The 12,307-nt window shown below is 42.9% G+C and overlaps 1 protein-coding gene across 1 annotated transcript in view; it reads right to left on the minus strand.

Annotated features, from left to right (window-relative positions):
• Positions 1-12,307, minus strand: part of ANKDD1B (ankyrin repeat and death domain containing 1B) — a gene marked incomplete at both ends in the record, with an annotated part of 53,156 nt that overhangs the window by 21,005 nt on the left and 19,844 nt on the right. Inside the window, 3 exon segments of the mRNA XM_082623311.1 lie at positions 2,310-2,408; positions 9,965-10,072; positions 10,171-10,273. Of these exon segments, the coding sequence (XP_082479437.1) occupies positions 2,310-2,408; positions 9,965-10,072; positions 10,171-10,273 (310 nt within the window).

Below are 12,307 nucleotides of genomic sequence, written 5' to 3' on the forward strand. Positions count from 1 at the left end.
CCGGTTTCTCATGTTAACATATCTGAGATCAGGATGCACCTCACAATCTCAGTCAACCGGGCAGCAGACATGATATAGCTGTCATGGCTTGTGATTTGCATTAAATCAGAATGGGTGTCAGTGGCTTAGAAGAAAATCTCAGAATCTATAGCAGGGCACCTTTTGAAGAAACACTGCATCACAAGCATCTTTGAAGGCACAAAAGACAATATTTTGTCTGGAAAAGCAAGGACATCAAGACTCTGAGTGAGAAAGTGATTTAGAAGAATTCGACTCAATGTATGAAGTCTAGGAATACTTAACCAAGCTCCCTTGCTTATTTGGTCCTTTGTATGTATATGATTTTAAAAATCTCAGATAAAAGTCTAAAAACTCAATAATATAAAATATTCTAAATGACAAGAGTTTTTTGTGTCACAGTTTAATTGGCAGCATTATTTTTTCTTAGTGTTACATGAAATAATGATGTGCCTTACAATCAATGGTGTCTTAAAGTAAGTGATTAGATTACTTCTTAAAGTAGCTCTCAGGAGAGCTGCCAAATTAGAATTCGTCAGAATATTAAACTATGAAGTCCAAGAGGACTCCACTCACCTGAGTCTCCAAACAGCCAGCCTCAAAGGCATTGAGCCAGAGGCTAAAAAGTGACCACCCAGAGCAGATGACTCACAAGGGGTTTACAAGAACCCCAGGCCCGGTTTCTAACTCCCTGCCGCCCTCCACCTGAATATACCCCCTCCCCACTCCGGTGCCTCAGAGTGAAGCCTCCGAAACCCTTACTACTCACCATGCATCACCCCCTCCTCCCCTGTACCCCACAGCTCAGGGATGGGCACCCCACCCTCCTGGGAGTCCAAGCCAGAGAGCTAGGGGCCAGAAAGTCTGCCCTCTCCGTATCCCCTGGTCACAGATCCTGTGGCCTCTGTCTCCTCCTACCACCTCGTCCTGCTTGCTGCCAGTGAGAGCCTCGGTGAGAGGCTTTCTGTAGCTCTTGCTTCAGCCACTTCTGCAGTCACCTGACTGGGACTCCCCACCTCCTGCCTCTCCAGGCACCAATACCCCCTTCAAACCACGGTGACAGTTACCCGCCTACACCCAGGATGGATCCCATCCCTGTTTGCTGCGTAAAACCCTCCAGGTCTCTGCTGCCAATAGGTCAGAATCACCCCTCCTCCTGGTGAGCACAGCCTTTCATGGTCTCTCTGCCTTGGCCCACTTGGCATCCACCTTTCCCAGCCCACCCATCCTCAATTTCTGCCACCTTGAACTTGTCATTCCCAGGACACACCATGCTCTTTCATGCCTTGGTTCCTTTACAAATGGGCTCTTCCCTCTGTCTGAAATACTCTACCCTTGTGCCCTCCTCCAATCTCCTCGTACCACTGTCCATTCAAATACTCAGACCCACATAACATACCACCTCCTCTGTGAAGCCTGTGATATTTCTGAAACAGATTTTCCTTTGTGTTCCCACAGCACACTGTATATACATCTATTACCGCACTTAGCCTGATATATTATTTTTTGTATGCTCTTCTTGCCCTGTAAGCTTCTGGAATAAGAAAACATACTCTACCTAGCATAGAGCACATATTAAAAAAAATTTTTTTTTTTTGGTGAATAAGTGAATGGTTTAACAAATGAACCACCATGAGTTATTTTAGACTGCTAAAGCTGTGGATAGAGTAGTGGCCATGTTTTCCACAGTTTTAAGTGAAATTCATACTTTTAAAGTGTTAAATGAAAATAAATAGCTGTTTGAAAGAGAAGGGAAAAATCCATCCATGTTCCTTGCTCTACCTTTGCTGCTAATTTGCTAGCAAAAGTGGGACAATAAAAGTAAGTCTATATAACCTTGAGAAGGCAAACTGGTGAAAGATTTCTGGGAGGTAGTTTTAGCAATATATACCAAAAGATTTTAAAATGTGCAGAACTCTTTGACCCACAATTCCACATCTAGGAATTTCTCCTAAGGAAAGTATCAAAGATATGCACATAGACATGGATGCCCACCCAGTGTTTCCCTCCCTGGTCAGGTGGGGCTGAGTCTCCCGCAGACCTCAGTGGAAGAAAATAGCAACTGGAGTTGACAGTAGAAAATTCCATGTAGTCCATTGATGTCACAGACATTTATGGAGCAAAATTGGCAATCTGGACGATCCACTGAAAAAGTGGGTTGATTTCACCTGGATATTCGATGATTCCCTCTGACTGTAGTAACAACTGAACAACTCTACTGCTCACCAAAATGCCATCACCAAATCTACACCTCAACTGTCACTCAGCAAAGAAATAAAAGGCCATTTCACCTTGTTCTTTTCTGAAGTATGCAGATTAAGGAAGATAAGTTTTTCTATCATTTCAATGTGGCCCTGCTCTGCCGCCAAAAGGAATGGTTTTCTTCCTTTCTGAAAATCAATCACAAACTCCAGTGTTCATTATACACTTACTGAGCAGGCAAGACAACCAACAAAGCGGGCAGCAGTTTGAGGGGAGGGGATGGCGAGGAGGCCAAGGTGGTGATTCTGGTCACAGCATTCTGGGCCCTTCCTAGGGGAGGGTGATAACAATCCCTCTCACTTCAAACCAGATCCATTTCTGAGTTGTTGCCCCAAATTGTGGGAATTCCGCATCAGCACAGAATCATTTTTATGGGGGCAGAGAAGTACTGTTTGGAAACGGTCTTCCCAAGCACCTGGGGAGATGCCACCTCACAATCAGACAATGAGATTCCCTTTCAAATGTAACAATTTTACCAACTTTCTGCATTTATTGAATAGTTCTTTCACTCGACTATTTATTGAGAAGCTGATTTTGTTCCAGACCCCATCTGAGTCACCTGCATATCACTCAGTAAGCCTTGCCTTACTGATAAAAATGTTTGAAGCAGAAATTGTCCAGGGTTTAATATTTATGTGACTCATTCAGACATGACATGTATCAACTGCTTCTCTTTAGGCTCTCCTTGCTTGCTCATATATTTACCTCTAATGTTCACCAAGAATCCACAGGAAAACTCTTGAGAATAGGTCAATATGAAATGGGATGGAGAAATTAGGAATTATCCAGAGAATATAGCTTAAGAGGGATGTTTAGGTGTGATTTGTTTGGGAGGAAGGTTCAAGTGCAGAATCTTCTGATTATGGCAATTTCTCTAACTTTTCACATTGCAAAGGGAGACTGCATTTTCAACAGCCAAAATGTCATCGAGAACAATGAAAGACCCATAAAAAACTCAATTTTCTAACCTGAGATATTTAAAAGCAGGAAAAGAAGTTGGGGTGGCAAAATAGCAGCAGAAGTATTTTCTTTGATTAAAGAAAACATTCACAGATTGGCTTGATATGTTATTAACTAAAAGCTTAGCAAGATGTTTGAAATGTGAAAAGCAAGATACAAGACTCTTTAGAAGAAGGTTCCTGAATCTAGATTTGTTATCTGATCTCCTGCTAATGCAAGATAATAAAAAGATAATGGTCACTGTTAACTTGAGATAGCGGCTCATGATTCTCCGACAACCTAAAGAGAAATGAAGGAAAAGTGCTAAAATAATAAATGGCCAAAAAAAAAGTGTGTATAGATCAGCCCTCCAGGGTTCTGCACTCATGCATTAGGGAGGCCGGAGAAACAAACTGGCACCAAAAATTCACCTCATTTATATTCTTGAGCCAGATATGTGGTCAATTAGACCTACATCCCCAGCCCTTCAGAGTTTGAAATCCTGACTCATCATCGATGGTTCTCATCAAATCACTAAGGAAGGGCAAAGGGAAGAGACAGAAACTGCCTGGGGCCTCTGTTTGCTGCTTGTGAGATTAGACCCCTAACTGAAGATCAAGATCTAGTCTTGAGCCATGAACAGCTCTTGGGAAATGACAGAGCCAAAATTACTGTCTGGCTTTTACAAATATCTGTGAATACTGACAACAGATAAAGGTCCATATAAACAAATCACAATAAGGAGGATGAGAAACACTGATGATATACTAGATGAAAACATTTAGTCACACACCCTTATAAATCAGTCACTTTTTATTCAACAATTATTAAGCACCTATGTATATGTCAGATACTGTGCTAAGCAAGAGTGGCCAAGATAAAAAATATGGCACCCCGACATTAAGAAGCTCAGAGTCTGTTAGGGAAGACAAACACACATAGGAGTGATCATAATGAAATGCAGGACCTGAGCTGGCGATTTGTGGGAGTACATAACTCAGTGTGAGTGTTTGTTTGTGGCTGGGGAGCAGGTGACAAGAAATGGGGGTAGACAGCCTTTAAAGGTTGCTAATGCCCTGGAACAGCAAGAAAGAGCACTGGTGACCTGTTTCCTGTCCCCATCTTTTCCACTGGAGAACAGCCCCTGTGCCCCATTTTTGTGGAGCTGTTCATTATAGCTCCTGCCTCTTCCACCATCTACCCCTTGGTCAGAGTGTTTGGTTCAGGATGGTCACGTGCCAAGCCACAGGCCAATCAGAGTCACCTGTGAGCTTTCATATATTAAACTTGAGGCTGCTAGTAGCCATCTTTCCCACCATGTGGAGAGTAAACCTATCAATAATGCCAACAGAGACAGCCAAGAGTTGGGAGGAAAAAAAAAGAGCTGGATCCAGCCATACCTGAAGCCAGTCAGATACACCCTCAAACTCTTTAGTTAGGAGTGAATAAACTACCTTTAATGTTTATTCTAGATTAAACTGGATTTTTGTCACTCATAACAAAAAGAATTCTAACTAATACATATTTAGCCATCTGGGGACATACACTACCCGAAGTATCAGGAGTCTTTTCAACTTTAAAATGGCCTTATTCTTTTATCCTTGGTTGCTACAAAGTCTTGCATTTCTGCATACCTAAACAGAGTGACAAAGGACCCACCCACAGAGAAAGCCTACTCTGGTAAGAAATGGGAGGTTATCAAAGATGAAACATTTTTCCTCGCCAAGAAAGCAGCTATTACTTTAAACTTTGTATAACCTTTAAAAAATGTTATCATCAAGAAGAAAAGTGAAAGCCAAATTACACAAAATAAGAACATTTAAAGTAGTCTCTATCTTATAAACATATCAAAAGGTAGCATGAAGATGAGGTGACAGTAAAATGAGATACAAATCTTTTCTCCCATCTCTAGTATAAGTTATTAGGCAAAATACCAAGAATTTCAAAAATGTGGGTTTTAAAAAAATATATAGTTTCTTATGTCTTATTTCATTTTTTAACCACCCAACCCTTTTAAATTACACTCAAGTGGGCCTCTATCTAGTGCAGTCTCGGAGAACTGAGGCTGCCCTCACTTGGAAGGCAGGGAGATTTTCCAGCCTGGAGGACTGTGGAGCCTGGTGTCAGGGCCTCAAGCTTCAAGCCCCACACAAACCACAACAACTTCCCAGCTCAGGAAGGGATCCTGAATCCCTTTCTTAATTAACAAAAATAAGGAGGGTCCAGAATTCCTGTTCCTTTTTCCTTTATTAACTTAATGTGCATTTAACCTAATATGTCTTAATTCAATGCATTTAAATTGTTTGCACATGAATAAGTCTGAGGAGTTGCAATTATTCATTAGAAATTATTTTTCATTTTTAAGTTTACTACCAGGGTTATTTGACAAGTTACCAAGTTCAGTAAATGTTTCACAAACAGCCATTAAATGTGCACCTTAAGTCCAACCTGGCCATCCCTTCCCACAGGGATCCCAGAGAAGGTGCCCTGGAGAGCCTCTGAGGAGAGGAGGCCGGTGGAATCCATCATGAAGTCCCCCGGTGTCTCCTGGGCATGTCTACACACCCAAGACATTTCCCTTCACCCTGTGATCAGGAATCCAGAGCAGAACCCTAGTTGAAGGGGAAAACCAGCAGGGCCCTGAATAACTAGAGATTTGAGAGAGGACAAGAACATGGCCATGAGTAAAAAGTGCTGAAAGAGCAGTGTGTTGCACATGAAGGCATAGAACTGATGTGAAAGGGAGCTGCTGGGTCAGTTCTCCCCAGATGGGAGTCAATAGGTCTGATGAAATCCAAGGCTGTTAGATGTGGGCCTCAGGTCCACATAGGAAACTGTCTTCTTAAATCCCTTCATGATTATCCCCAGTCCTCCAAAAAAAGGATGTTTCTTTGCATTTGGACCTCTAGAGACTTCATATATAGATTCTTTTAAACCAGTGGAAGTTCCCCAATATATGCAGCTGAAACCAACCTAACGTCATACCACCAAACTTTATAAACATTCAACAGATACATGAGTGGCTTCTGAGGCCATTCCATTCTGTGTCCCTCCCTCTCCAAACATTTTAGTCTGAGTATTTATTTATTTATTTTTATTTTTTATTTTTTTGCAGTATGCGGGCCTCTCACTGTTGTGGCCTCTCCCGCTGCGGAGCACAGGCTCCGGACGCGCAGGCCCGGCGGCCGTGGCCCACGGGCCCAGCCGCTCCGCGGCACGTGGGATCCCCCCAGACCGGGGCACGAACCCGCGCCCCCTGCATCGGCAGGTGGACTCTCAACCACTGCGCCACCAGGGAAGCCCTGAGTATTTATTTTTGATCACTAGGTGGGAGTTTACATGTAGATTCTAAATATCTAGACTGCTTTACCTATGACTTCTCCTGGCTGCTCTAATCTCTCTCCCCTGGAGAGGCCACATGATTTCTAGAGCTATGGAGTTGGGAGAAACTTCAGTATACTCCAGTGTCCTCCATCTCTCCCATCTCACCCAATCTCTTCCAGGCCTAGTTAAATTCATTTTGTTAATAAAGACCTCCTCCCTGTAAGGCTTTCCTTGTTAGCTTTTGGAGTTCCCTCTAGGCTAATGAGAAGGATTACTAACACTGGGCAGGTATAAAGGCTCTCCATCACTTTCTGTGGATAAGAAACTAGGGAAGAGGCTTCCCTGGTGGCGCAGTGGTTGAGAGTCCGCCTGTTGATGCAGGGGACACAGGTTCGTGCCCTGGTCCGGGAAGATCCCACATGCCGCGGAGCGGCTGGGCCCGTGAGCCATGGCCGCTGAGCCGGCGTGTCCAGAGCCTGTGCTCCGCAATGGGAGAGGCCACAATAGTGAGAGGCCCACGTACCGCAAAAAAGAAAAAAATGAAACTAGGGAAGAAGGCCCGCTGTGAAGACGGAGCAGTCTTTTCTATACAGTGCATTTCATGAGTTCCACAATATCTTTAAGCAAATACAGATGGAAAACCCAACGCTGAATTAATTGACCCTGAGCTCCTGATCCCAGTTCCTACTGGCTTTTGCCAGTATCCTTGACCTCACTCACAGATCTCAGAAAAAGGACAGACTTTGTCTTTTTATTGATTAATCCAGGTTTCTTTAGGACTAAAATTGGACTCAGAGATTCTTCTCTCCCTAGATGACCCAGTGAACTCATTATTTGCTCATTCCTCATATGTCTCTCCACCCATCTTAATTTTAGGTACTCTTAGCTTCACATCTATCTGGCTCTGCACAGTCCGCTACCAGGGCTCTTCAGCCTTTTCCCCAACAAATAGTCAGAGTTGGAGGAAGAGGAGTGGAACAGGACAAGCCCAGAGCCTGCCGAAGAGATAATGGCCAGCAGAAGCTCCAGAAGTGGGGAAGGTTCCCCACAAACTGCTTTGGTCTTTGAGCCCCTTCAGCTTGCCTGATCCTCCCCACACACAGCCGTCTCCCGTGAAAGCAACCAGAGCCCAATGAAAAGGAAGATAGTCCTGTTCTGACACAAAACAGGTGCTGATAAACAAAAAGGTCCTATTGGGCTTCCCTGGTGGCGCAGTGGTTGAGAGTCCGCCTGCCGATGCAGGGGACACGGGTTCATGCCCCGGTCCGGGAAGATCCCACATGCTGCGGAGAGGCTGGGCCCTTGAGCCATGGCCGCTGAGCCTACACTCCGCAACGGGAGAGGCCACAACAGTGAGAGGCCCGCATACTGGAAAAAAAAAAAAAAAAACAAATCCAAAAAGGTCCTACTGTATAGCACAGGGAACTATATTCAATATCCTGAGATAAAAGAATATAAAAAAGAATATATATATTATATGAATGTAATAATATAACCGAACCACTTGGCTGTACAGCAGAAATCAACACATTGTAAATCAACTATACTTCAATAAAAAAACAAAATAAAATAAAAAGAAAGTAAAAAGAATGTATATATATGTATAACTGATCACTTTGCTTTACAGCAGAAAGCAAACACAACATTGTAAATCAACTGTACTTCAGTTAAAAATACCTTTTATTAAAACAAACAAACAAACAAACAAAAAATCAGGTCCTGAACGTATATCTGCTGAATTGAATTGAATGGAATTCACTCATAGGCCACACTCCTAGTTAGCCTGGATCAAGCTGGAATGTCTGACTTCCTCATCCTGACATTAAATGCTGTTTGATTATGGTTATCAGTTTTAGGAAATTAGATAGCATTTTACCCTATAATAATTGTTATAATAACTAACATTTAGTGAGCACTTACCAACTACCAGGTTCTCCGTTAAGTGCTTTATAGTCATTAACTCATTTAAGCATTCCAACAGTGGCTACTCTGATATACTACTACATAGGAATGGCTTAGGGGTGGCGTCTGATTGGAAAGGGGTGGTAGAATGGCTTGCCATTTTGCTCACTGACATAGGTATTTGTATATAAGATTGAGGAAGCATCAAAATCATTTCTATCAAAGAATGGAGGTATTGCTGATAAAAAATGACATGGAGGTCAAGACATCCACCCCCCACCCCATCATGCCTTGGTGCTACCATGAAGTAGGTTTTATTATTCCCATTGCACAGAGGGAGATACTGAGGATTTCAGCAGTTGGAGAACTTGCTAAAGCCACATAGTTAATATATGCCCAGGCCTCAGCCCAAGTGTGTCTGCCTCCAAGCTGTAAAGGTTTAGTTGCTCAGTCATATTCAGAAGAAGTAAAATAAATTTATAGACTTCACTTGAAGAAATGGCTTTTGTTGTTATTATTTTTAAGATTGAGGTCAGAAAAAAATGTGAAGGTTTTTTAAAAGAGGTGAAACAAAGCAAATATTACTGATTAACTTCTAGAGAGACTTTAATGGAGAGTAAAGTTCTAGAGGCACAGTGAAAAGGAGGTTCCATTCAAAATCCAAATGCCAATCCCACAGAGGATATTATCCTATGAAAAAAGCCTAGAAGGAGATATTCCAGGGAAAAGACAGTCCCTAGCACATGGGCAATGCCCACTGTCCTCTGAGAAGGGAGACGGTACAGCATGGTGACTAGAGTCAACCAGACTGGAATTCAAACCCTGGCTCTGTCACTTCTCAGTTTGGAGCCCTCAGACCAGGTACCTGGCCTCTCTGGGCCTCGACTTCCTCAAATATCAGTAAATATAAGACTTCCTTTGAAAATAAGTAAACTATTTTTTCTTTATAGGATTACTGTAGGGATTAACAGTTTAATTCGTTCATCCAGCAATGATTTGTTAAGCATCCATATGTGCCAGGCCCTAGACCTCTCGCTGAAATAATGTGTGGACACAGCATTCCTCTGGGCCAAGCACACTAACGAATACTCCATAAGTGGTAGCTGTTACTATATCACTTCTTATGAAAGGAAAGAAATATAGATGGATATGATAAAATTGCACTATATTCCATGGCTCATTATACCACAGCCTTGGGTCAAATACATTCCCAAAAGGCCAGGCATAATGGAGTAAAATGCAGGCACCCAAACAGGGTGGATACTGTCCACCCCTGGCCAGGATGAGGGAGTAGAGGCGGCTTCCTCAATACCTCCTGCCCTCCCCACATGCAGGTGCTAGGGCCACCACCGGCACCAACAATTTCCTTCTGCTCTGTGGTCTGCCAGACAGAGAGAGGATCCAGCTACAGGGTCAGGTCTGTCTGTGCTGGCTGCTTTGGCAGTTTCTGCAAGGGCAGGAAGAAAGCAGAATCTAGTGGGGGTGTATTTGAGACCTGTCCGCCCAACAGCAAACACACCTCATCAGGCTGGTCCAAGTCCCACAGGTGCAGATCTTGAATGAGTACTCCATCCACAATGCACATGTTGTTGCTCTGAGCCCCAAAGTGGAGGGCATTCATTCCATCCTAAAGAGAGCCAGGGTAGGGGAGACAATTACACTGCAATCTTCTCCTCCTGCACTGTGAGGACAGGGCTTCTGTCCAGGTGTGACCCACATACCTACCGGATTCTTGGCTCTCTGGTCTGCTCCAGCTCTAACCAGCATGAGCATGATCTCGAGGCTTCCAGACCAGGATGCAAGGTGAATTACTGTCAAGCCATGCTTCCTCCAGAAAAGAGAAGAAAGGAATCGTCACTTGGGTGAGCCACCACACTGTCTCAGCCAACAAAAGCTAGGTTAATACCTAACTGTTGAAAATTAAGAAATGACAGTTTAATATACAGCAAAGGTGATGTTTCAATTCTATGGGGACAATGAATATATTTAATAAGTGGTGTAGGTACAAGTAGTTCTTCATCTGGAAAAAGATAAAATTAAATCCTGTATCATATCATACATACAAAAAAAGCACAAACAATAAATATATTAGAAGAAAATCTAGACTATAATGTATAGTGTTTTAATTCAAAAGTTATAAAAGGAACAGATGATAAACAAGACAATAAACAAATGATGGATTTTTAAAAAATGTATCTTAATAAAGATAAATGGTTATTTTCTGTAATACATGAAGTACTCTTACAAATCAAAAGAATAAGGCAATTAAACCCATTGAAAAATGGACCCAAAAATGTGCTCTCTTAAGGTATTAGTAGAAATGAAACCATTATAGTTTAAGCAATCTGGCAATATCTATTAAAATTTTAATACAACCAGCAATCCCACTCCTGGGACTCTATCCCATGAAAATAAGTTTTAGGACCTAATGTTATATAAATAAGGTTATTAATTGCAACCCATAAAGCTGAGTGCAAGGTAAATGTCCATCAATATTGGAACACTGAACAAATCAGGGAACAGTCATACCACATGATGTAGGCATTAAAAATAATTCATTAGGGCTATAACAATTGACATGGAGAGACTTCCATTAGGTAGTTGTTAAATGTGGAAAATAAGATGCAGAGAAAATATAATACGATCCCATTTTTTATAAAACAAGCTATGACCAAAAACTCATATGTGTATATGTATGTATCTATATCTATTATAAGTGGGTAAGTGGATAGATAGATAACAATGTGGATATGGGGACTTCTCTGGTGGCGCAGTGGTTGGGAATCCGCCTGCCAAAGCAGGGGACACGGGTTCAGGCCCTCGTCTGGGAAGATCCCACATGCCGCGGAGCACCTAGGCCCGTGAGCCACAACTACTGAGCCTGCGCCCTGGAGCCCGTGAGCCACAACTACTGAAGCCCGTGAGCCAAACTACTGAAGCCTGCGAGCCTGGAGCCCGTGTTCAGCAATGGGAGAAGCCACTGCAATGAGAAGCCCGTGCACTGCAACGAGGGGTAGCCCCCACTCGCTGCAACTGGAGAAAGCCCGCTCGCAGCAACAAGAGCCAACACAGTCATAATTAATTAATTAATTAATTAATTTAAAAAAACCCAACGTGGATATGATCATATGAGCATGAGGAAAAGTACCGAAAAAAACACACAGATCCCACATTGCTAAACGTAGTTACTGGAGAAGAGGAAATTACACAAAAAAGAAAAAACAGAAAAGACTGAAGTTATAAAAAGAATTCTATTTATGCATAAATTATTTAAAATACACTCTCTCAGTAAAATCACACATGCATAAAAGAGACTGAAGGAGAGATTTCGCTCAAGACCTAGTGACCTGCAGTGATGCTGGGGGCACTTAGACTTGTACACCGAATGAACAGGAAGAGAAGTGTGAAAGGAAACAGCCAGCAGTTAACACTTGTCTCAGGGAGGAGGGATTGGAGGGCTGTAACCTGAGGAAAATTGAGACCTGTGCCCTAGGTCCCAACTTAAAGAAGTATATAGGGCCTCCCTGGTGGCGCAGTGGTTGAGAGTCCGCCTGCCGATGCAGGGGATACGGGTTCGTGCCCCGGTCTGGGAGGATCCCATATGCCGCGGAGCGGCTGGGCCCGTGAGCCACGGCCGCTGGGCCTGCACGTCCGGAGCCTGTGCTCCGCAACGGGAGAGGCCACAACAGTGAGAGGCCCGCGTACAGCAAAAAAAAAAAAAAAAAAAAAAAAAGAAGTATATAGAGCAGACATTATGAGCATGATCTGTAGACTCAAACGAAACTGACCTCAAACTCTGGCTCTACCACTTTCAAATGCTATAATCTTGGTCAACTTAGTTAACTCTTAGCCTCAGGATCCT

Source organism: Mesoplodon mirus (genome assembly GCF_964341445.2).
Source record: "Mesoplodon mirus genome assembly, chromosome: 5".
NCBI lineage: Eukaryota > Metazoa > Chordata > Mammalia > Artiodactyla > Ziphiidae > Mesoplodon > Mesoplodon mirus.